General features: G+C 40.0%; 1 protein-coding gene across 1 annotated transcript in view; it reads right to left on the bottom strand.

Annotated features, from left to right (window-relative positions):
• Positions 1-270: 270 nt before the first annotated feature.
• The window catches only part of BASP1 (brain abundant membrane attached signal protein 1), a 58,968-nt gene continuing 34,467 nt past the window's right edge, over positions 271-24,771 (bottom strand). The window contains exon 2 of the mRNA XM_024247150.3: positions 271-1,885. Within this exon, the coding sequence (XP_024102918.1) occupies positions 1,193-1,876 (684 nt within the window). The 5' untranslated portion in view covers positions 1,877-1,885 and the 3' untranslated portion in view covers positions 271-1,192. The remainder of the gene's footprint in view (positions 1,886-24,771) is intronic.

Genomic DNA, 24,771 nt, shown 5'->3' with positions numbered 1-24,771 from the left:
TGACAACTTTTTTTTTTTAAATAGAGGTGGGGTCTCACTATCTTACTCAGGCTGGTCCTCAACTCTTGGGCTCAAGCCATCCACCCGCCTCGGCCTCCAAAAGTGCTGGGATTACAGGCATGATCCACCGTCCCTGGTCTATTTTTTACTTCTATCCAAATATATTCAGAAAAATGGCCAATACAGTGCTCTGTTCTCTGATAAAGTAGTTATTGAGGGGGACTAGACAAGTAAAACAAACAGAACAAAAAACCCAATAGTCTTTATTACTTCTTTTTAATTGTTTAACTTTATTACTGTTGCACCATTTATACAATTACATATAATTTCAATGCATCCATTGTACATTTTTTTGTTTTTTTGTTTTTTTTTTCCATTTTCCAATGAGTGGTGTGTTGGTGTCTGTGACACAGAATGAAGAGAAACTGGAACTGCAATGAACGCAGACTTTTTTTTTTTTTTTTTTTCATTTCCACTGACCAATAAACAGAACTACAGGTGCACCCAACCACGGACATGCATTAACTCGTCATGAGAAATCTAGGTAGGCTAAGTAGGATGAGAGAATGTTTGTCACTCCCAAAAATATCTGGAGAGGAAGAATGGAGGATTGGCATTGAGATCCATGTGGACAAGCTAAGTGGGCTCTGTCTGAAAGCTGGCATTCATCCACGACATTAAAAAAATATCAAAATAAGAAAGGCTGTAAATTAAAAAGAAAACACAGAAAATACTGCTCTCATAAAGATCTGATTGCCTTGGCACAGGCCCTGTGGGCAGAATCAAACGCATCACTCCCAACTCCCATTGCAGAAGAAAAGCTATTCAACTCTCAGCGGTGGAGGAGTGCATGTGGCGGCAGTTTCAGGTACAAACGATGTACTGCACTTTCAGACGCGGATCTTGGAAATCCAGGACTTCTTGGTAAAGTTGACTGAAGGTATATTAGATATTTCCCCACAAAAATACTATTTGGATTCTCCCACCCCTCCCTCCCTTGATGGGACAACATCCTTTATTTTTCCTTGGGCATACATATCATTACTTCCAATTTGAAACAAGTTAGTATAGGAGAGAGAGAGAGGAGAGATAGGAGAGGAGAGAGAGAGAGAGGAGATAGAGAGAGAAAGAGAAAGAGAGAGAGAGAGGAGATTGTTTTAAGTGGTATTATTTTTCCTATAGGCTGTCCTTGTCACTCTTTCACGGCTACGGTTTGATCGGAATTAGCTGCCGGGGCCTCCACCGGCTTGGGCTCTTCTGCGGAGGCTGCGGGGGCCTGGGCCTTGGGTGTGGAACTAGGCGCTTCCGTGGCTGCGGGGGTCTCCTTGGAAGAGGGGGCAGCCTCCGAGCTGCCGGGTTTTGAGTCTGAAGCTGGGGCCCCGTCACTTTTGGTCTCCTGGGCGGCAGGAGCTGCGGGCGCCTCAGTCTTTTTGGGTTCCCCTTCCTCCTTGCTGGGCTCCTCCCCGGCGGCAGGGGCCGCGCTCTCGGCCGGGGCCGCGGCGGCCTCGGCAGCTTTGGGGGCCTCGCCGCCCGCAGCGGGGCCGGGGGCCGCCTGCTCCTGCTCGGGCGCCTTCGGGGGCTCAGCCTTGGCCTCTGCCGCGCCGTCCGTCTTCTCGGGCTCTGCCTTCGGGGCCTCCTCCTTGGCGGCCGCCGCGTCCTTCTCGCCCTCCTTTTCCTCGGCCTTGCCCTCGGCGTCCTGCTCGGGCTTCTCCTTGCCCTCCTTGGCCTCGGCGGGCTCCGCGGCCGCCTGGGGCTCGGTCTCCTTCGGGGTCCCCTCCTCTTCCGTCGCCGCGCCCTCAGCCTTCTTGTCTTTCTCCTTCGCTTTCTCGTCGTTCACATTGTAGCCCTTCTTCTTCTTGCTGAGCTTGCCTCCCATCTTGGAGTTCTGGAAGCAAACACAAAACAAAACAAAAACGGCGGTTACTAGGCAAGTGTGGGGACCACAAAAAGCTGCATTTTGCAAAGCAAGGGGTTCTGGGCCTGCTGCACTGCACACCCCAGTGGGGTGGCATGGTAAACTATAGTTAGGCACAGTTAAATTCAATTTATTCATGTATTTATTTTTGAGACAGGGTCTTGCTATGTTACCCAGGCTGGAGTGCCGTGGTGAGATCTCTTCTCACTGCGGCCTCCACCTCCTGGGCTCAGGGGATCCTCCCGCCTCAGCCTCCCACACAGCTGGGCCCACAGGTGTACCCACCACGCCCGGGTAATCAGTTAAATTATTATATTACACTATTATTACACGATTAAAAGTTAAAAATTTTAAAAAGAATCAAAAACATTAAGGAGCTCAATTAAGTGAGTTTTGTAATAATTTTAAATGAGTTTTTAAAACAATGTGTCAAGAAAAGAAATTAAGGAGCTCAGTTGTGGAGCTTCTAATCATAGCCAGTTGAGGGAATAATAAGCTGAGATCAAAGAATCAGTGATTAGAGGCAAAGTTTGTCAACCCTGGAGAGGAGGAGCACTATCTGTTTTTCATCTGCCATCCCATGTCTGATGCAAACACCAAGCGTGGAACAGGCGTGTGCAGCATGGCAGGGGCAGCCATCTTAGACCCAGGCTAGAGCTAGAGAAAGGCGTTGCAATTTTAAAGTGCTTTCTGGAGAAACTGCACAGCTGTAATAAAGCACAAATCACAGATTTCTAGAAAATAATCTCAAACTACAAACTCTCTCTGCTACATATGTGTGTGTGTTATATCAGCAAACACATCTTCAAACACGTAAGGTAAACGATTCAGTCTATCTTCTTACCAAGCAGGGGCAGTTACAAAAAAGCCAGTGTCTCCTGCTGGCTGTGTCTGACATAAATTCATTTCAAGTTATTTTCAGCTTAAAAAAAATAGTTCCATAGTAACATAAAATTGTTGTTAATTATCAATCTCCTGGTTAGAATTCAAACTATACATGCACGTTCAATGGTCATTAACAACTGTCTTGAGGCTGCCGCTTTCATTCTGGCACAAGAAACTCGATTTGTATTTGAATCTTGAAATTCTCTCCTCTGAAAACCAAGCATTAAACCAGATAAATAATAAATTATAAATTTATAAATAATAAATTTCATCCAGAACCATGGCCAGAGCTAAACAGGCTCTTGGTGCGTTTTTTTTCCTTCAAGTCCATTTTTCTGTCACCACCCATCAGTGAAAATCCACTGAAATGTTGCTTTTGCAAAGAAAATAGGTTGCTTTTTCTGGATGAAACATGGCAGAAATCACATTATACTATCCTGGTTAGTCCCACAAATGAGAAAAGCCCAGGAGAGGGCATCAGCCTCGCCCTGGACCCCAAGGGAGGTTAGAAAGAGCAGGGGGGAACCACCCGGTTTTGCCCAGGTCAGGTCCACTGGCAGAACTGTACACACTCCTTTGCCAGCTTTGCAAATATATACATCCCTCATTTAGAAGAGAAAGATTTGCTGTTTATTTATTACCTCCTTGGAATCAAGATTCATGACAGTGAAATAACCTACATTTATCTTATTAAAAGTCGAGTTTTTGATGGAAGAAAATGAATTCTTCAGTCAAAATTTTTCTCACCATTCTATATGCTAATTTCTTATCTGGAATGACTTCAGTAGTTGGGGAAGAGAAAAGCAATAAACTGAAATTTGACTAAAATACTAGTCATATTCTCAGGAAAGGTCTTTATGATGTTACCTAAGATTCTCTTACATGTCCTTTTTTTTAGAAAAAGGAGTGGCAGTTGGTCATAACCTGCTTCAGACAGGCTCTATTGGATTTACTTTTTGATTATTTCTCCCTCAAAAGTAGAAACAAACATACATGGCAAAAAATACAATTAAATATACTTTCATCCTATAAGCAATCACACAGCAGTACATGAAAATATAAAGAAATAAACCGGATCAATATTTTAAACTGTAGTTTATAACTCTTCCATTGAATTCTTAACTAGTCAGTACGCACGAATGGCCTATACCAAATATAATTTCAGCTCTGATATTTCAAAATACATTGGGTTCCTTAGGTTGAGCTAAATAAGAAACAGGAAACCTAACAGGTCTGCCTTTAGAATCTTCTCTCAATCCAGCAATAGAAACCCATACACCAACTTAGAAATTACAGACGCTAAGATAAAGTGCAAACATAGGGGGTACAGTAAGTATAACATGGGGTGCTGCTTTCTGACACCCACAGCATGAAATTCTATACAGCAATCCCCAGAGGTTTAAAGTCATGTTGGGTTACAAACCTAAAATCTGAGTTACTAAAACTGGATTTTCTGACACATAGTTAAGGCCACATTCTATTCTTTGTTTTATGCCCAGCTGCGATTTGTTTCTGGGTCAAAAATGAACACACATAATCAAGTTATAAGTAAGAAAATATGTCTCAATCCAGTTTGTTTTTCAAACAAAGTTAACAAACACCCCTGGCATTTTGCTAATTTACCTCTACTGGTTACATTGAGGTATCAGAGGGAGGCTCATAGGACCCACCTGAACCCTCGAAAAGCAGGATTGTCTCATTATTTCCCAAGACCATATGGGTGAAGACCTTGCCTACAACATCTATTAACTGTTTCCTAGGTATCAAGCACAATCCTACTCATAAATATGTTACATAAAATATGTAATCTCAACAGCACCATGGGGTAGTATGCCATTCACATTCTCCTTTTACCCATAAGGAAATCCTACTAGCTGAGTTCGTGGAGCTGTACTACGAGCAAAGGCCAAGTCCAGCAAAATTCAGTAAGGCAGGAAGGCACCATAGAGGGGATAGAAGGAACTCCGCTGAGAAGCCGGCAACGGGGCAAAGCTCTCAGCCCAGGAATGTTATGCGCCTGGGTTACAAGGATGGTGCCACCTGGGGTAGCTCAGAACTCAGGTGTTGAGGGAATAAGGAAGAAATTCAGTATTTAGAGTATCCTCTGCCTCTCAACATTTCATCTTCCTATTTGCCAGAGAAGCTTTTTACCAAGAGAAAGCAATGAGCACACAGTTTAAGGATTTCATTTTCTTTCTTTCTTTTTTCTTTTTTTTTGAAATGCAGTCTCGGTCTGTCACCTAGGCTGGAGTGCAGCAGCAGCACAATCTCGGCTCACTGCAACCTCCGCCTCCCAGGTTCAAGCAATTCTCCTGCCTCAGCCTCCTGAGTAGCTGAGATTACAGGAGCCTGCCACCATGCCCAGCTAAGTTTAGTATTTTTAGCACAGATGAGGTTTCACTATGTTGGCCAGGCTGGTCTTCAACTCCTGACCTCAGGTGATCTGCCCACCTCGGCCTCCCAAAGTGCTGGGATTACAGGCGTGAGCCACCATGCCCAGCCGATTTCATTCATTTCTGTTACTTCTAATTTTGAAAGAAATCATTTGGTATAGAAAGTTAGAAGTTGGAACTTCTAAGATTAAAATAAAGCAGTTAAAAAAAACACAGCAACAGACCATCCATGCTGAAAGTCACTTCAACTAAAAAAGTCACTGAAAAGGCTGAGACTGACTTTGCATTTCTCCACAATTAGGAAATTCACTAGAAACTGAGCGGCACAGCAACAAAATTCAGACCAATGCTGAATGCACTGACCTCAGCTCTATGTGTTTATGTATTAACCAAACACTAAAACTGGACTCTGTTATGACATGTCAGAAAAAAGCAAATTCTGGAGCTGTCCTTTAAAGACCAGGTGTGGTGACTCACACCTGTAATCCCAGCACTTTGGGAGGCCGAGGTGGGTGGATCACTTGAGGTCAGGAGTTCAAGACCAGCCTGGCCAACATGGCAAAACCCCATCTCTACAAAAATTACAAAAATTATCCAGGCGTGGTGGTGCGCACCTATCATCCCAGCTACTGGGGAGGCTTGAGCCCGGGAGGCAGAGGTTGCAGTGGGCTGAGATCAGCCACTGCACTATGGCCTGGACAGAGTAAGACTCTGTCTCAAAACAAAACAAAAAACAAAAAGCAAACAAACAAAAAGGCTGTCCTTTAAAGAAAACTCGATGCCACAAGGGCCAAAATGACAGGCTTACCGATTAATATTGGCATAGAAAATAACCATAAACAGAAGTAGAGAGAGGAATTTCACCAAGTTTAATCTGGTAAATATTGGACAAGAATTGAATTTCAAGGAGACTGCACATTGGGTCATGGCAGAGCATAAAAATCCCACATCCACAGCACACCCACCCAGAATCCTTGGGCAAGTTATTTAATCTCATTGTCCTTCCGTTTCCTTTAAAATTTTTTTAAAAATGTCAATTTCATGGGAATTTAATGTGAGGTCATGTGAGTACAACATTTTACATATCCAGGGCCTGCAAAAATGTTAGTTCCTTCCCCCATCATTTAATTTGAAAATTCTTAGATAATTCTTTGCTGGTAAATTCCAACAGAATAGTTAGAACACAGGTTCCACACACACAAGTTCTAGAATCCGGAATCTGAAGCGCCACAATGAAAAGAACATTTAACATCTTTTAAATATGTTTAATGTTATCAGAAAGATGTTTGGTATATGTGTTCCATGCATGCCCCTGCTGGTTCTATTTGAAAAAGAAGTTTTTACAGTTATCTGTGGTCACCATATTGTAAAGGTAAAATCTCTACTTCTTCAATCTGAATATTTTACATACTTAAGATTCTAAGAGGTTTTGAGTCTTTTTAAATATATTAACAGTCCATTCTACCAAGAAATCAGTTTCTACACAGAGATAAAAACCAAAGATTAGTTAAATCCATTCCTCCCAATTAGAACGAGTATTGGAGTGATCAGAGAAAGAGAAGAGGGGGCTGGGTGTGGTGGCTCACGCCTGTAATCCTAGCACTTTGGGAGGCCGAGGTGGGCGGATCACCTAAGGTCAAGAGTTCGAGACCAGCCTGACCAACATGGAGAAACCCCGTCTCTACTAAAAATACAAAATTAGCCGGATGTGGTAATGCATGCCTGTAATCCCAGCTACTCAGGAGGCTGAGGCAGGAGAATCGCTTGAACTTGGGAAGTGGAGGTTGCGGTGAGCCAAGATCACACAGTTGCACTCCACCCTGGGCAACAAGAGCAAAACTCTTGTCTCAAAAAATAAAAATAAAGAGAAGAAATGTAATTCCATTTTTTGCTGTCCCCTCACCACCTCTTCATCACTTGGTCCAAGGAAACAAGAGAAAAGTGTTTTGATCACCAAGATGGAAAAGGAATCCCAATTCTTTTACTCATTTAATGCCTCAAATTTCATATGTAAAGGGTAAAAACCTGGTCCACAGCTTATCTTGGCTAATAAGCTAAACACACCATGTTTATGAGAGAAGCTAACATTGTCAAATGTCATTTTGTTTTGCCACTGCCCACAGAAGAATATTGTTCTTTTATCATATGTCAAATAGCTTAATAGAGATACTGACTTACATCTTTAAAATCCCCCACAACTATCTTGTGACTAGTTTTATTCCCTTCCACCTTATAAAACCAAGCCTCCATCTAATTAATCCCACCTGGCTAGAAACAGATATTCTGGAAGAAATGTGTTAAAGTTCTGCTTTTTGGTGAAGAGAGAAGACAATGTGCTATTCGAGCACTGTGAGTTGATCAGAGCAACCTGGGCTGGAAAGCAGGAAAATCAGAGGGAGGCCTGAAAAGGTCAGAGGGAGGGTTGGAGGTGATTATCCATCACACCAGCCTGGTCCTTTTTTGCCTACACCTGCCAGGAAACTCAAAAAGCGTTTGCATCCGTGGAATACATACCTATCACCTTCTGAGTCTCACTTCCTATAACTGATGTTAGCTTAGACTACACACTCAGTCCTGACACAAATCTTTCTTTTGTTTATTGGCAGCAAATCTTGTTCCCTAATAAATAAAAGTGTATATTTATGAACGTTCATGAAACTTCTAAAGACGAGTTTCTCTAACTTCTTCATGCCTAGGAAGGCCATAAAAGAGCAACTTCATAGCTAGGTAGGCAAGGTAAGGTGAAGTTTTTTTGTTGTTGTTTGTTTGGTTTTTTTTTGTCCTCAGAGACAATTATACTTTAGTTTCTTCAGAGGACCTGGTTAAAAAAATCAATAAATAAAAACAAAGAACAAACATATGGCCTAAAAAATTGGTTTTAATTCTTCCTCCAAAGCAAATTGAAACAATTCTGTTGAGTCTTAGAGCTAACAAGTATTTCTTATTTTACAGAAAATTCTATTTATAGGAAAAATATGTGGTCCTATGCGTTGCTATAATAGCAAACTGCCCCCCTCCCCCCAAAAAAAACAGTAAATTCGTTCTTACTATTGAGAGCTTAAATTTAATATGAAAATTTCTTTGGAGAGTAAAGGTGAGAAATAATTTGAAATCTGATGTTATAATGAAGACCCTCTGTAATAGAGACAATCTCCTCTACCAAGTTTTCCAATTGCTTGTTCCTTTTTCTCCAGGAATCCTGTCAGGGAACACAGAAGATATTCCTTATCCATTCAGATTATCTGCTGTGTTTATTTTGTACACAGAATCCACAGGACACACTGGGTCCAGATCCCCTCTGTACATGCTTAATAGCTAAGAATTTCACTAAACAACCACAGTTCTTACAAACTATAATACGATCCCCTCTGTACACACTTAATAGCAAATAATTTCACTGAACAACCATGATTTGGCTGCTGACATGACCAACTCATCCAGAACTTTCCTAATACGCACTTACATTTTATCTTACCTTAAACCACTCCATTAGCACAACCTACTGTATTAAAATTCAGTCTTTCAGTTTGAGAAAATAAAGGTGGAAGAGTAGACAGCAAAATGCCATATAAGAAAAAAATAAATTATGAAATATTTTATTTGTTTGACTTGTGTCAAAAACAAGCCACCTAGCACTCAGTATGAAGTTTGCTAAAAACGGTAGGTGTGCTGGGGGTTGGTCTCCACTGTCAACAAGGTGCTATGAGACTCAGTGGTTACCTCCCACTCTGGATCTCAAATTCCCTAATCAGTAAAACGAAGATACTTAAAGTGCATTCTCTTTCTAGAGGGAAAAATAATTTTATGAATGCTTCTGGCACTAAATAAAATGCAATGCAAGATAAAAAAAAGTGGTATTATCAATAGAGTTCAATACATCTGCTAATCACTGTCTTAAAAATATATCATCTTACACCCTAAAGATTAAATTGACAACCAGCTGCTATTACTATGATTGGATGTCTTCATACGTCATTTCAATATGTGAAGCTTGCTGAAAATTAGAAATAAAAAAAATTTTAAAAAGCAAAAAAAAAAAAAAAAAAAGGGCTGGGAGCAGTGGCTCACGCCTATAATCCCAGCACTTTGGGAGGCTGAGGCGGGAGGATCACAAGGTCAAGAGTTCAAGACAAGCCTGGCCAACATGGTGAAACCTCGTCTCTACTAAAAATACAAAAATTAGCCAGGCGCAGTGGTGTGCGTCTATAGTCCCAGCTATATGGGAGGCTGAAGCAGGAGAATCGCTTGAACCCGGGAGGCGGAGGTTGCAGTGGGATGAGATCGTGCCACTGCACTCCAGCCTGGGGCCTGATGACAGAGCAAGACTTCGTCGCAAAAAAAAAAAAAAAAAAAAAAAAAAGCAAAAAAAAAAATACAAATAAAAATTGTAAAATGACATCCAAATGTTTATTAAAGCACAGAATGTTTTTTAACGTTTTCAATTATATTTAGAAAATCTTCTCAGAATAATGTGTAAATTCTGTAAGGAATGAGTCAGGATGGAATGGCTCACTGAAGACATCTCAGATAGCGTCATAACTGTCAGAAAAGTCAGGTTTCATCAGCTTCAGTCACGCAGAACTAGTTCACAGTGCCCTGGCTGTGGAAGACACTCGGTTGTTTCCCCTTTACCTACTTTTGATGGGTCATCTACCAACCACTGGTGGTCGTGCCTTGCAAGACCTGCCCTGTGCCCAATCTCTTTGAGCAAGCGTGCTTCCTAAAAATAACCAAACCATCTTTTCCTGTTATGCGATGCTAAGTAGCATCAGCCTACAGATACTTTAAATTATCCTTTCAAATATAGTTTAAATCAATCTCACAAGGGCTAATCACAATTCTCTAAAACTAATGTGATATTCAGTTTAGTGTTATGTAGAAACATTGAGAAAAATAAAGTGGGAAAAGTTCTCAGGCCCCAATTTCTAGCACAATACAACCACTTAACAAAACGAAACCAGGGTGTATCACCATTTTTACAGAGCTATCCACAGGCAACATTTTGAAAGATTATGTTTGGAGTTTCTACATTGGGAAAGAGTTCCAGCTCAGATATAGCCTTTTTTTTTTGAGACAGGATCTTGCTGCTCTGTCGCTCAGGCTGGAGTGCGGTGGCGCGATCTCGGCTCACTGCAACTTGCGCCTCTCGGTCCAAGTGATTCTCGTGCCTCAGCCTCCTGAGTAGCTGGGATTACCTGTGTACCACCACACCTGGCTAATTTTTGTATTTTTAGTATTTTAGTAGAGACAGGGTTTCACCATGTTGGCCAAGCTGGTCTCGAACTCCTGACCTCAGATGATTCTCTTGCCTCAGACACCCAAAGTGCTGGGATTGCAGGCGTGAGCCACCATGCCCCGCCCCAGATATAGCTTTTAATGCCAACTTTAGGAATATCAACAAGGAGGTCATGGTGAATTCAAACACAATAAGGCAAAGATTCATTACTCTTATATGAACAAGAGCAAGAATGAGAATGAAATAAGGAGGGAGGGAGACAGAACAGAGCAAGGGAGGGAGAGGTGGGGAAGGAACAGAGAAAACGCCTCTCATTTTGAATAAATTCTCTTTTCATCCTCCTTAAAACTGCTTTTTCTGAAAATCTACTCCTCCAGACACAATCTTTTTCCTGCATTTTTAACCTATGGAAATTGAAGCCACATATACTGTTCCTTAAACTTCTATAGCAGGACACTGTCAGAGACACACCAGAGTGAAAATATCCCACACTGTAGGATTTAAATCATACCTCCATTCTGCCCCAAAGTAACAGCAATGAATCGGGAAGCCCAAGGGGTTAGTGTCCCTTGCTCTCTGGTGCTATCAGAGGAACCCAATTTGACTAACAACTGCTGTGGCGACTGGAGTCACTGAGCTGACCTGGTCTTCAGCAGGACTTATTATGTCCTTTATAGAAGACACTTCTGCCCCTTGCAGTGACTAAGGGTTCTCAAATCCCTTTGCTGGTACCAAGTGAAAACGCATGGGTCAGCCCTGCTGCCTATGCATTCTTTGGGTTTGGGTCAAGACTCCTGCAGTATTTAAAGACCCAACCCTATATATCAGAACGGTATCTAACATTTGAGCTGGAAGTTGTTCTAATAGCTTTGCAATGAAATGTGAGGTTTCTGAGAACTATCATTTATTCCTTCCTTTCTTTAGTCCTTTAAATAAAGCACTTACTAAACAGGTTGTTTATAGGAAAGCAAGAAAGGGAGAAATGTTGGCTCAAAAGAAGTATCAAGTAGGAAAAACAATAGTGTTATCATTACCACCGTTAAGAGGATTTCAGTGCTTTGTAGCAGGTCTAAGTGATGACATGCCATCAGGCTTCCAAAAGATGCCCTCCAGAGACCAGGGTCATCCAAATAGCTCTCAAGAGCCCTTCTGCATTTTGGTGGCAAGCAAAATTATTGGTAATGAAATGCTAATGTTTATCTCAGCCTATATACTTAATTTTAGAAGGTTTGATATGCAGATGCTCACCATTTGTGAACTGTTGAACCTTCATTTCAGTAGCATTTTGTTGGTTACATCCATTATTTAATGTTATTCAAGTCTTTGCATGAAACGGTTTTTGGATGAAAAATGCAAGCCCCCAATATACCATTGCCCTTCTTCAGAAAATGCAACCTTGCACAATGACACAACTTCCAGGAGTTATCCACCCCCAAGCCAAGGGGGTTACATGCACTGGGTCCTTCCCATAATTACCACATGTGCTCCATGATATCTCCAATTTGATTTTTCATTAACACGTTTTTACATTTACGTTGCTCTGTCAATGAACAACAACATGGTTCTGTAATGTAATAAGAATCACTGGCATACATTAAATGCCATATAAAATAAGAAAATGATATCAAATTTCTCCATATGATTTGAAAGTTACTATGTTCACTACTTTACATGCCACTCCTATTTATATCTTCTTTCCCTGCATTATTATAATATCTAAGCACTTCCTATATAGGGCAGTTTGAATCATACAAAGGCCCTATCCACTACAAAGTTTCTACTTTGAAAATGTAAATTTGGATTTATTAACCATTTCATCTAGAACCAGCGGAATAAAGTTATTAAGGATGAGATCAGACAGATGACAATGGAGAAGATGGCTCCAAGTCTATAGCAAAACCCAACATAAATATGCAACAATATGTGTCAGAGACTGGAGTGTTATTTCTGGTTTGATTGCAGCTTCATCATGCAATCAAGACAAGAAGTCATCTCCTTTTCATTCTGTTTCCATCTTATAATCAGAAAAAAATATATCTGCTTACAAAGATGCAGGGAATGTATCAAAGTTCCAAGACAAATTTCAATGTGTGGCTGCAGCATATTAACTGTGTACCCTTGGACAAGCAACTGTCATCTACTAATTCAGAGCTGCAAAGCTTAACAAGAATTATACACCAGCCAATCCACTAACAATTTTTTTTAAGTAACACAAAGTCACAACTGAGTTGCATCTACAAGCAAATCCATCACCAACAAGTTGGGTTTATAATTATGCAAGTGGAAAGAATCTACGTTATTGGTCAAACCTAACCTGAAGCAAATGTTGGAATAAGAGGGAAAAAATTCTTTTTTATATAAAGAAAAGAATTTACAAACAATAAAAAAGCACAACACATACAAAGTATTTTCAATACTATCAGAAGAAAGAAATCTAAAATATTTATGTCCAGCAATTTCTATTTTCAACAAATGACTGGCCCTTTTCTTTTAAAAGGTCAAAATTTTTATTCTAAAACAGGAAAATGAAATAAAGGTAATGCAGCCCATGTGTATTTTTAGTATTCCAACCAGTATGTGCTCTGTCGCAGTGACTCGTCAAGTCTTCAGTGCCTGGTGGCAATTTCCATTGTTGAAATTATTGTTGTCGGTGTCTGATTCAGCCAAGGCTCATATTTAGCAATTCTAATAACATCCCCATCATTTAGAGGATACAGATGTCCTCTCAGGAGAGGAAACTGTCATAAGAGCTGCCAACCCATGTCTAAGTTTCTAGGTAAACCTTTGAAATATCATGAGTAAAAATTTAGAGAAAACATTCGAGACAATTTATTACCTTGTCACAATAAAAATGTTCCTCATTGTAAAAAAGTATGAAAAAGATATGCAACAAACTTGAGGGAACAAAGTACACATACGCAGAGAAGCACACACTCACACTTCTACAACCAAATTTTCCCAAAGAGGTGATTCAGATGAGTTGGATCTACAAAGTCAGAAAGTCCCTAATACAAAAGAAGATTAATCACGAGAAACCCCTCCATTATTCTTCATGAAGCCCAGTCTAGCCCTACAGATGCACCGGCACAGGGTCTTTGGGGATCTCTCATCAAAAATCCAAAATGCATAAACATCTGAGGTGAGCGATGTTCATTACCTTAATTTTATCTTACCACATTTTATTCAAAAATTGTAATAGCAGCTGGGGTGCAGTGGCTCATGCCTGTAATCCCAGGACTTTGGGAGGCCGAAGCAAGAGGATCACTTGAGCCCAGGAGTTTGAGACCAGCCTGGGCAAAATAGTGAGACCCTGTCTCTATTAAAAAAGGAAAGAAAAGAAATGTTAAAAAAAAAATGTAATACTACTTTGTACCCCATAAAGATACACAATGAGACTCTGTCACAATATAATTTGTAAAAGTCAACATCCAGAGTGATCTCAAGAACTTCTGATGTTCGGAATTAGTCTAGAAAAATAGATTTGATCGGGGCCGGGTGCAGTGGCTAATGCCTGTAATCCCAACACTTTGAGAGGCCAAGGCGGGCAAGTCACGAGGTCAGGAGATCGAGACCATCCTGGCTAACCCGGTGAAACCCCGTCTCTACTAAAAAATATAAAAAATCAGCCGCACGTGCTGGCGGGTGCCTATAGTCTCAGCTACTCGGGAGGCTGAGGCAGGAGAATGGCATGAACCAGGGAGGCGGGGCTTGCAGTGAGCCGAGATCGTGCCACTGCACTCCAGCCTGGGCACCAGAGCGAGACTCCTTCTCAAAAAAAAAAAAAAAAAAAAAGATTTGATCTTAGTGAGAAAATATCTTTTTTGAACTGTGTGCTAGGTGTAAGACGTGACAGGGAACATGAGTGAGTGAAGAGCCTACTCTAGCAAGAGGGAGAAGACATATGAAGACAATTAAAATATAAATGAGAGTAAGTCAAGCATTATCAAGAGAAGGAAAAGCAATAGTTTCACCAGAGGAGATGACAATTAGTTGAGATCAGGATCAGAAAGGTTTGTAGAGAAGGTAGAGTCTGAGACAGTAGAAATATAAAAAATACTTATTCATATACACTCAGCATAAGACTGTTTTGATACTTATCTTTACACATATCGACTCATTAGCTATCTCATCAGTTCTCTGAGGGAGGAATTATTACTATCCCCACTTTAGCACGAGGAAACTAAGACACACAGGAGATAAATAACTTGCCCAAGATCAACCAACCAGTTATTTGTGGAGGTGTGAGGTGAATGCAGGCACTCTGGCTCACTCAACCAGGTTAACGTTAAGGTCTCTTAGCCATCATAAGTTGCCCAGAAGAACAAATAAGCTTTCTACAGATGAGGATGGGGAAATGCAAAGTGTTTATGTCAAAGGGAACAAAGAGGAAATGTCCAATTGAGATTATTAGAAAACCCTATTGATATCTAAGAGGAAGGAGAGGACTCTCATATACTTGGAGTGAGAAAAGATGGACTCTAAATCTATAAAGGTTGCCTAATAGGGAAAATATCTCTACTTAGATGACAGAAAGCAGAAAAACAGCTCTTGTAGGAGTTAGAAAGGAAAAGATGATGTCTCAAAAAATCAAAAGAGAAAATTTTATAAAGCAGCTTGGAGGAGGCATATGCTGCTACAAAAAGGTTACGAAAGATAAGAACAGAGATGGCGCAAATTGATCCGGTGATGGGCTGTCAACAACGGACCCTAGAGTCACTTCGATAAAGGAGTGAAGACACCTGCCTCTTTGAAAGGGCTCACAGAGCACATGAGGCGCCAGAAGAGAAAGCCACAATGGTCAATACCAAAGAGTGTTGGTAATGGCAGAAACGTGCAATTTTGGCAAGACTTTGTTTACAAGGATTTGCAAGAACTGAAAATATCTACGGGAAGACAGGATGAGACAAAGGATAAAAATCAAAACTAAAGTGGAAAGCTGAGGGAGGAATCTTGACAGGGCAAAGTTCTGGGAGATTCAGAAAGGTAAGTCCAGATGTTTGTTGAAGTGGAACACTTTGTTATGCAGACTGAGGGGGGAGAGAAGCCAATAAGATAAATTCCAAATCTGATGGTTATTCCAACTCAACATGCTCTCTTTTACATGAATATGCTTAAATCTGAATTATTCCAGAGTAATGGCTCCACAAGATCTCCACATAGTAAACGTTAGATCATGTGTCTTTGAAATAGTCCTTTACCTTACAGTATTTCATTCTGCAGTCATTTACCTTCACTGAACTCTCATATTACAACACTTAGGATTTCTTAAGTACTGGGAAAGGGACAGACATTTCAACAACTAAAATGCTGAAGAACTGCCACAGTGACCACTAAACCTGGAGAGGTCTTATTGTGAAACAACTGGTATGCAAAAGTAAAGCAAACAGGCTTGCTGCATTATAAATGGTTTTAGGAGCTTCTGAGATAAGGAAATGCACAGTCAGCATCCACACGTGTATTCACTACATAAATGTAAAAAAACGAACCTTAATTCTTAAGAACTTCTTATTGTGTCCTTACTATGCAATCTGGTCTTGGTCTTTAGATAAACCATCCATCTTTGGTCATTTATCTAAATCATCCTTGCTTAAGCCTTTTACATTTTATTTATAAAATAGATTTTTAAAAAATTTTTAGAGATGGGGGTCTCACCATATTTCCCAGGCTGGTCTTTAACTCCTGAGCTCAAGCAATCAATCCTCCCACCCTGGTCTCCCAAAGTGCTGGGATTACAGGTGTGAGCCACCACCAGGCCAGGCCTGCTTAACCCTTTTATATTGTTGTATTGTGTTCAAAGTTTGAGCAGTTAAAACAGGCTTGCCTGACTTCACTTGAATCTTGACCTAGGGCACTTCACTTGAATCTTGACCTAGGGCGTTTCTTCAATATTTACTCAATCTGAGGCTTGAGGAAATCTGAGGCTTCAGAACAAAGATTTTGCTTCATGGTTGTTAGTGCACAATAGGTACTTGATAAATATCAGACTCACTACAGACTGAAACATCTAATTTTCAAATTATAAACCTGTAAGATGAAAGCGTCCACGACTATAAGTTGGGTTATGCAACTTACCTTTCACTAGCAGTAGAAAAAAATAAATAAGCTAAATTATAACTGAAATTTGCATTGCATTAAATGAGACGTGGTCAAGTTCCAGGCACCATCCATGATCACAAACTCTCTGCCACTGGGACTCAGCACATAATTAAAGACCAGAATGCAGAAATCACTGCAATGATATTGTGAGGATTTTTTTTCTTTTGTTAATATGTGCATATTGTAGAGACCAATTTTTAATTGATTTTTAATCAATTAGGTGAATCTCCTAATTGATTCTACAAGATTTAACCATAAAACCCTGACTTGATAATGCTTCTATAAAGGTGGCAGATAATAGTTAAGCTTCTCCTTGAATGTAAAGGTTGACTGCATAGATACTAATGCAGAAGGTTTTTTCTTCTTTTTTAATACATCCTGCCACATGTAGCAAACACTATCAGAAAACATGCATTATTCATTCTCGTCAATAGTCTAATATGCTTTTTAGAGTCTGCTGTGTGTTCACATTGTTATTTATTTGCACTTAACGGGTGGTCCTTTCAAAAGCCCCAGTTACTGCAGCCTAACATATGATTTTACATGAATCACCTGCTCTTTTGGTCAATAAAGAGAGTAAGTGAACCACAACCCGCTCAGGAAATGCAAACTGCAGAGATCATTTCTGTACCATTTCTCTCTTCCATAGACCAGGAAACTAATAGATCATATCACCACAACTAATTTAGAATTCTCCAAACAGAGCTCAAAATAAGGCACAAGGAAAACACTTAGAGCAGCTGAGATATTTCTGCTGCTTCTTAATGGACTAGACAGACCATGATGGGCTTGGAGCCATGACAGGCTCGATCAATGTGGCCACCTGACAAAGACAGGCTGGTGATTAGGGAGAAGCGGGGAGGCCTGCCTACTCCAGAAATAACTGCAATTTATTTCCAGTAGTTCCTGTCTCCAAAAATAAAGGGCTGGTTCACACTTTTCACGACCACCTAAAATTCTTACATATTGACATTTTAATGTATCAATTTTTTTTGGCACCAACAGCAAATGTAGTATTTTCGGTCCTAATGCTATTTCATATTTTAATGATTTTCAGTGAAAACCATTCTAAAATCCTTTATGCATGTCCTTGACATACTAAACAAAGAATTTGCTTTTTCCTTTGTCATGTTCAGCACTAACAGGGGTTTGGTAAATGTTTGCTAAATTTATAAAAGATTGTATTCAATCCAAAGATGAATCGTATGCTGATATGGTTTGGCTGTGTCCACACCCAAATCTCATCTTGAATTGTAACTCCCACAATTCCCATGTGTACTGGGAGGAACCCCGTGGGAGGTGATTAAATTATGGGGGCAGGTCTTTCCTGAACTGTTTTTGTGATGGTGAATGAGTCTCACGAGATTTGATGGTTTTAAAAACAGGAGTTTGCCTGCACAAGTTCTCTTTTTGCCTGCCACCATCCATGTAAGACATGACTTGCTCCTCCTTGCCTTTCACCTTCCCCCATGATTGTGAGGCCTCCCTAGCCATGTGGAACTATAAGTCCAATAAACCTCTTTCTTTTGTAAATTGCCCAGTCTCGGGTTTATCTTTATCAGCAGCATGAAAATGGACTAATACATATGCACTGTGCCATTTCCAGATTCTACTGCTGTGTTGAGTTCAAACAGCATAGTGTGACTTTCAATGACATTTGTCATCCGGCCCCTCCTTATAAATTCAAATGTATCTCCCCAGATTTCTCAAGCAAATGCTTCACCCCAAATTGTCCATGCTCACTTTCTGTTCCACACTTTTGCCTTCTTCAAATTTGAGCCCTTTAGCGACCTAAAAAAACAGGCACTGAGCCACAAGGCCACACCCAAGATGTGAATCCCAGAGGGCTGTGACATTTAAAAACATAACAGAGGGTATTTGTCCCCACCCCTGAATTCCAGAGACGATACATTTCATCCCCAGACTTGGGGATGAAACACAAACTAGAATTCAATACCAACTGCCCCTTACTCATGATGTGACTCAGAAAAAAGTCACTTCAACTTCTTATTTGCCAATATTTCTGTATAACATGTCTAATATTGGGAGTGAAATTTATATATACAGGAATCATCTGAGAAGCTTGTTAAAAATACAGATGGGGGGAGTGTTATCTCTTTACCAAGATAATTAATTAGTGGGCTCAGCATGAGTCCTAAGAATCTATTTTCTACCAAGTTGACCAGGTAACGCCAAAACAAGTAGTGAAGGGGCCGCATGTTGAGAAATACATATACATAGCATTTGCAGTGACTTTGAATCAACTAATGCTTTTGCATCATCTGTAAAACCTGAAACATGAAAACCCAAAGACCAATGTGATTACTGCTGGTTACAAAGCTAAAAACGAGCACAGCAGAAAACCTAGCCAGGTCTAACTGAGAAGTGAGTGTGCACAGAACAGGTGGTGTCGGCCCCGGTGAAATCTCATCAGCTATAGAGATATACTGCCTTTGAGTTCTCTTTGCTACCAGAGCCACAAATAAATTAGAATGACCCAGACTTACTCTCCCTATCAGAATTTCCCCAGCAGCCAACTGCCGTCTTGTTAGTACCACAGTTTAGCCAGAGGAGGCAAGATATAAGCAGCCTGTATTGAAAAGCAAGAGCAATGTGAGCAATTTCGAGAACCCCTGATGCCAACACCAGGCCCTGGGCAGTCCCCTTGCTACCCCAGATGCTCCTGTCACTGGTGGGGGAAACACAGGAACGGTGCTGTTTGGCTCTGTAAGCTCCTTTCTTACACAACATGAGGCTTCCATTGTTCAAGGTTTATAGCCTGCCCTGTGAGACAATACTGTTTTCAGAAGCCTCCATTTTATGTAATTAAAGTTCACATTTCAGAAAACAGGTTTTCCTCTTTTAGTTCAAGCGGAACTTTGATGGCTTGCCAATAAGATTTGGATCTCCATCCAATATACTCTGTGAAAAAAAGCACATAGGCAAGGGGATGAGAGACCACTTTCAGCTATGTGACCTGGGGCAGGGAGTCAGCCTCAGTGAACTCAACCTCGCCTACAGAAGAAAATAGAAGGGGAGGTGGTTGTTAGCATTAAATGGAATATTTGCAGTAAGGATATAGTTCAGCTCACTACACACAGTAGGTATTCAGTACATTTTACCTTCCTTTACCTAAAACCATTTCCCAGCTCCATTCATGTAGAATAGAGAGTAACTCTCAATTTCAAGATTAAGTAAAAGATCGGTGGGACCAATTGCTGTATTCAACACAGGTAAACAATAGGAATTGATTCAATTATAACAAAAATAATCACTCTTCTTTTTTTGTTTTGTTTTTCAATCACTCTTTTTAATATTTAAATTCTAGGTTATAGCCTGCAATATCCATTATATAATCTGTAGATTCTGAGAGCCAGTAAATGTTACTAAATCTCACAATGATAAAAACAGCCTCCTCACACTGGTAAAAGATGAATGCCAACCAGAAATACAAATGCCTGCGTCCAGTATATACAGAAAAATGTCTCCAAGAAACCATCAAAAGGGAGAATGAGCCTTAAAATGTGTTCTAAGTCCCAGGAGAGACTCTATTTAAAGCAACCTCAGCAGATTTTCCAAACTATTTCCATCTTACTGGCTTTAGGTTAGGTAGAAAGGTTGTGATAAAGGACCACGTGCCATATTCTGTTTCACCCAGTTCACCTGTTTGGGGTTCAGTTAAATTATCAGTAAACCTTTTCCCTAGAAATATTTTTTTTTCCACCCACAGCTATAAAATCCTATATTCAAACACAAAGTAAAGCAAAGAATTACTGGAGATCCTTCCTCAACCTTAGCATGCAATTCAGGCCACAAGTCAGCCACCACTATTTTTTTCCTATAGGCTTAGAGAATCACTCTCCTTAGAAAAGAAGCCAATATCATTCATTGTACATGATTTTTAAAACTTGAATTTTTAAACGATTTCTGTTCAACTTGGGATTCAATCTCACTACAGCCACTAAACTAGCTGCTGACATTAAACAAGCCACTGTTAACTTCCCAGGGTTGGTTATTTCATTTGTAATATAAACAACTAGAATTGTATCCTTTATGTCTATAATTTTTAGTTTTTGCACAAACATGCAGTAATAATGTATACACACAACTAGATTCTATTGAGCACTCAAATTCACTTATTTATTTGAGAAATGACACAAACATCCAGGCACTGCACTAGAAGCAGGGCACCGAAAGGTCGACCCTGACTGTTCATAGATCTTTCCATTCTACATCATAGGAAAACTATGACTCTTAAAAGGGTCAAAGGTAGCAGAGCCAATGCTAGCCTGTGGGCTAAATTTTGACAGTGTGGCTTAAACAATTTTAACAAATAAACTACAACAGAAAAATCAATCTATTCCACAAGAGTTAGTGTAGAAAAGAACTAGGCAGGCTCCTAAATCTTTCCTAATGCAGTTTTCTGGACTCTCCTTGGAATGTCCTTCAAATTGTTTGTGCTCTGAGATATGGGCCAAGGTGGAAGCTGCAAAGAAGTGGGGTGCAGGCAAGTCATGCAGATACCAGACAAATGAAGAGCATGTGAAACCTCAGATGTCAACAAGAGGACACCTCAAGATTCCCTCAGCTGGGTGCAAATCCCTTCTGATTCAAAGACCAAGTTTCTACCCTACACATTCAGCCCATGCCTCCATGTGAGTATCTGGAGTTCCCTGTTTAGAAACCTACTCTGGTGTGTAGGACGTTGCTAAATGAAATATACTGGTGACAGCATTAGTCTTAAGCAATCATGAAATTGCAACAGATATGTTTGAGGAAAGGCATAGTGTCTTAATAAGAGTCAAATGCAAACATATTGTCAACTTGAAACAGAAGGTGGAAGTGAAAGAGGTGCATTTAACATGAGCAAATTTACCTGATTTATACAAGCTGGCAAAACTCAGCCTCAGTGATGACTCTGAATGTTCTATTATTTACGTCCACAGCCAGCCTTGCACCCCCAACAACTTCCTACCCTGTAACACCGTCAAGAGTGGTGAGTGATGTGTTACAAGTTGCAACACTTCCTGATCCACACCAGGCATCCAACGTGGGGCAAGAGGTTTCAAAATACACAGTGGCTTCAGATTAGCACAGGTACCACAGATTCCACATGATTCTCAGATGTTAAGGAAAATACAGAATAAAAGCTTCGAAAGTAATAGTAAACTATGACTCATGAGTCTGCTTTAATGGGGAAAAAAAACCTAGTGAACTTATTATAGTTTTAAGTGGGTAGATTACTATGTCATTAATGTGAAATGGAAGGACCTAAAATAGATTAAAAATTGAACCAAAGGGAAGGAGGATTTTTGTTAGAATGGCATGTCCTAGCTCTGGTGAACCTACACCTGTCCCTCACATCTCTAAGATTTCTTCTAGAAAATAAATGGATTGAGTCACTTCATCTCTAAAACTCCAGGTATCTCAAACACTAATACAATAAATACTAATATAGAAAGATTTGCAGGTCCAAATCTTTTACGTTTGGAACAATGGGTCCAAATAAATAAATAAATAAAATGTTGCCAGTTAGAATAAATGATCACGTAACATAAGAGGGGAAAATATCAAAGCTACACCTTCGTCAGCTGGAAGAAAGCAGAGGGTGAATTGAAATTATCTACGACCACCTGCAAAGAGGGAACATTTACCAAAATACCCGTCAGTCTCAGAAAATTCTTACTTCCTTTGGTGTCAACTGAAATCGTCTGTCCAATGTGGGATCTCTTGCAATAAGGATATCCAACATAGATGGTGCTTTAAGATTTATTCTCTCTGTTTTTATATTGGGCCTCTTTGCCTCTTTTTCTTATCCAAACCTAAAATGTCTTCGGATCAGTCCTAAGCATGGTACATACTAAATTTCAGTATTCTAGATGACAGGATTCATACTTTGTAATGATTCAAAGGTGGGAGCTGCAAATGTTCTCCAATTAAAATCTGATAAATAAATGTGATTATTCAAAAAGTTTATTGAGCACCATGATACACTGCAGATCCATTGCAAACCGAATGCTTTTATCAACTTACCTCCCTTTACTTATTCACACAGACTTATTCCGTGTAACACAGCTGTGAAAGTGACAGAACTGCATTCCCAAAAAAGCGACGCTAGAATCCAAACCATCATCTAAGTCAGGCAAAAGCATTTGCCTTTACTTGGAATTATTGAATCTTGATTGTGATAGGTGATCCTAATAGATTCATGGCACTTCCCAAACTCAGTCCACAAGCCCACCCTTGTAACACTGCCATGCATGAGTGCAGCTTGTCTGGAAAGGAAAAGGCACTTTAAAAATGAACACAAAAGACAAATTACAATTACATTAGCAGATATTTGTTTTTTCAATTACAAATAAATGAGAACTAACTGCTAAAAAGAAGAGAATCTGCTTATGACTATTTGCAAATTAATTATTCTCACTTGTCATAATCAACACTAATTTACCTTCAAGATGCTAAAGTTTTCCTGGTTTGTTCTCTGAGAAAAAAAATATATATTTTTTCCCTTAAAGATCTAGTCTAGTTCAAATTACCAAAAACTCTCAAGTATAGTACAAATGGAGATTTGTAATCTGAACACATCCTAAAGCTATCAACATGCAAGTTCTACTTATAATGCTTTTCCAGAATAGCTATGTACATCTTTTGCATAACACAAATAAAAACACTAGATATAGTAATTAATGTTGAAGGATTTCTGTGTTCCATGAAGCCTCCTGAATGTGTTGGCAGTCTTCTCATCACTGGTAAGTAAAACACATGTAAATTTGTTAATAAAGCGAGTATCCACGCTCTCCCTTGATCACAGATTCCAGTCTGTAACCCCAGGTATCGGGATGCACACAGATGGTGGTCAAAGCAACATAAACTTCTCAATTTGGTAATTGAGGGTCTTCATGATTAAGACGATAGTTTTGAAAGATATGGGTCATTCTGAGAGATTGGGAAGGACCATGATTAATCAGAATTCCAGCAAGACTACACAGAAAAAAAACAAAATAAAGAAGAAACTGGGGAATCTAATGTCATACTTTGCATCTGTTCTCCTAAAACCATCATTACACTTGTAAAAGATCATTATAAGCCAGACATGGTAGTTCATGCCTGTAATCCCAGCACTTTGGGAGGCCAAGGTAGGAGGATCACTTCAGTCCAGGGGTTCCAGAACAGCCTGGGAAACATAGTGAGACCCCCATCTCTACAAAAAATACAAAGAATTAGCCGGGCATGGTGGCGTGCCCCTGTAGTCCCAGTTACTGGGAAGGCTAAGGTGGGAGAATTGCTTGAGCCCAGGAGGGTGAGCCTGCAGTGAGCCGTTATCATGCCACTGCACTCCAGCCTGAGTGACAGAGTGAGACCCCGTCTTAAAAAAGTAAATACAAATAAATAAATTAATAATCATTATAGAGATAAGTCCTTTTTAAAGTAACTAAATATTTTGAACTTTGAAAATAATGAAAAAAAAAAACCAATTGATTATTTTACGATTTTGTCAGATGATTTCACTTGCCAGATTATGAGCTAGAAATTCTAAAATTTGTCTTTTCTTCTAGAGGAGAGGTCAGTACACTGGGCTGCCTGAAGTTTTATTGGAACATAGCCATGGCCATTCATTGACCTATTATCAGCAAGTGCTTTCGCACTGCAAGAGCAGAGTTGAGGAGCTGCAACAGAAACTGCATGGCTGGGAAAGTCTGAAGTATTTATTATTATCTGGCCCTTTAAGAAAAACTTGACTGACCCCTGCACAGAGTCTTAGATGAACGTACTTCATCAGTGACTCAGTTCCTATGATCAGATGAGAGTGCGATTCAGGTCTAAAGGATACTGCAAAGATTAATCAGGCACTTTTTGGTTTGCAACAATATTATCAGTGAAAAGCAATGTCACATGGGAACTTTTTAAGATTGGGAAACAAGATAGTCTTTTTGTTTCTTAACTCTAATTCCTTCTTCTATGTATTCTGCCTGAGAGCAAAGAGGCAGGTTGCTATACAGCACGTACCAGGTCAAAAACTCTGGACAGTCAGGTTAAACTCCCCAGGAGGTGTGGTGCCAAGGCAAAACATCCACAGAGAACATCTCCAAAAAATGTGCTTGGGTGTCAAGCAAGAGTTCCATCCCTTTCTGCTGCATGGCACACAGCAAGTCACCTAACCTCTGAGCCTGTTTTTTCACAAGCACAAAATAGGGATAATACCTTTACATGAGAGGGGATTTATAAAAATTAAATAAGACAAT

The sequence above is a fragment of the Pongo abelii genome, chromosome 4 (genome assembly GCF_028885655.2).
Source record: "Pongo abelii isolate AG06213 chromosome 4, NHGRI_mPonAbe1-v2.0_pri, whole genome shotgun sequence".
Classification (NCBI taxonomy): domain Eukaryota; kingdom Metazoa; phylum Chordata; class Mammalia; order Primates; family Hominidae; genus Pongo; species Pongo abelii.
This window is presented reverse-complemented; position numbering and strand designations above follow the sequence as displayed.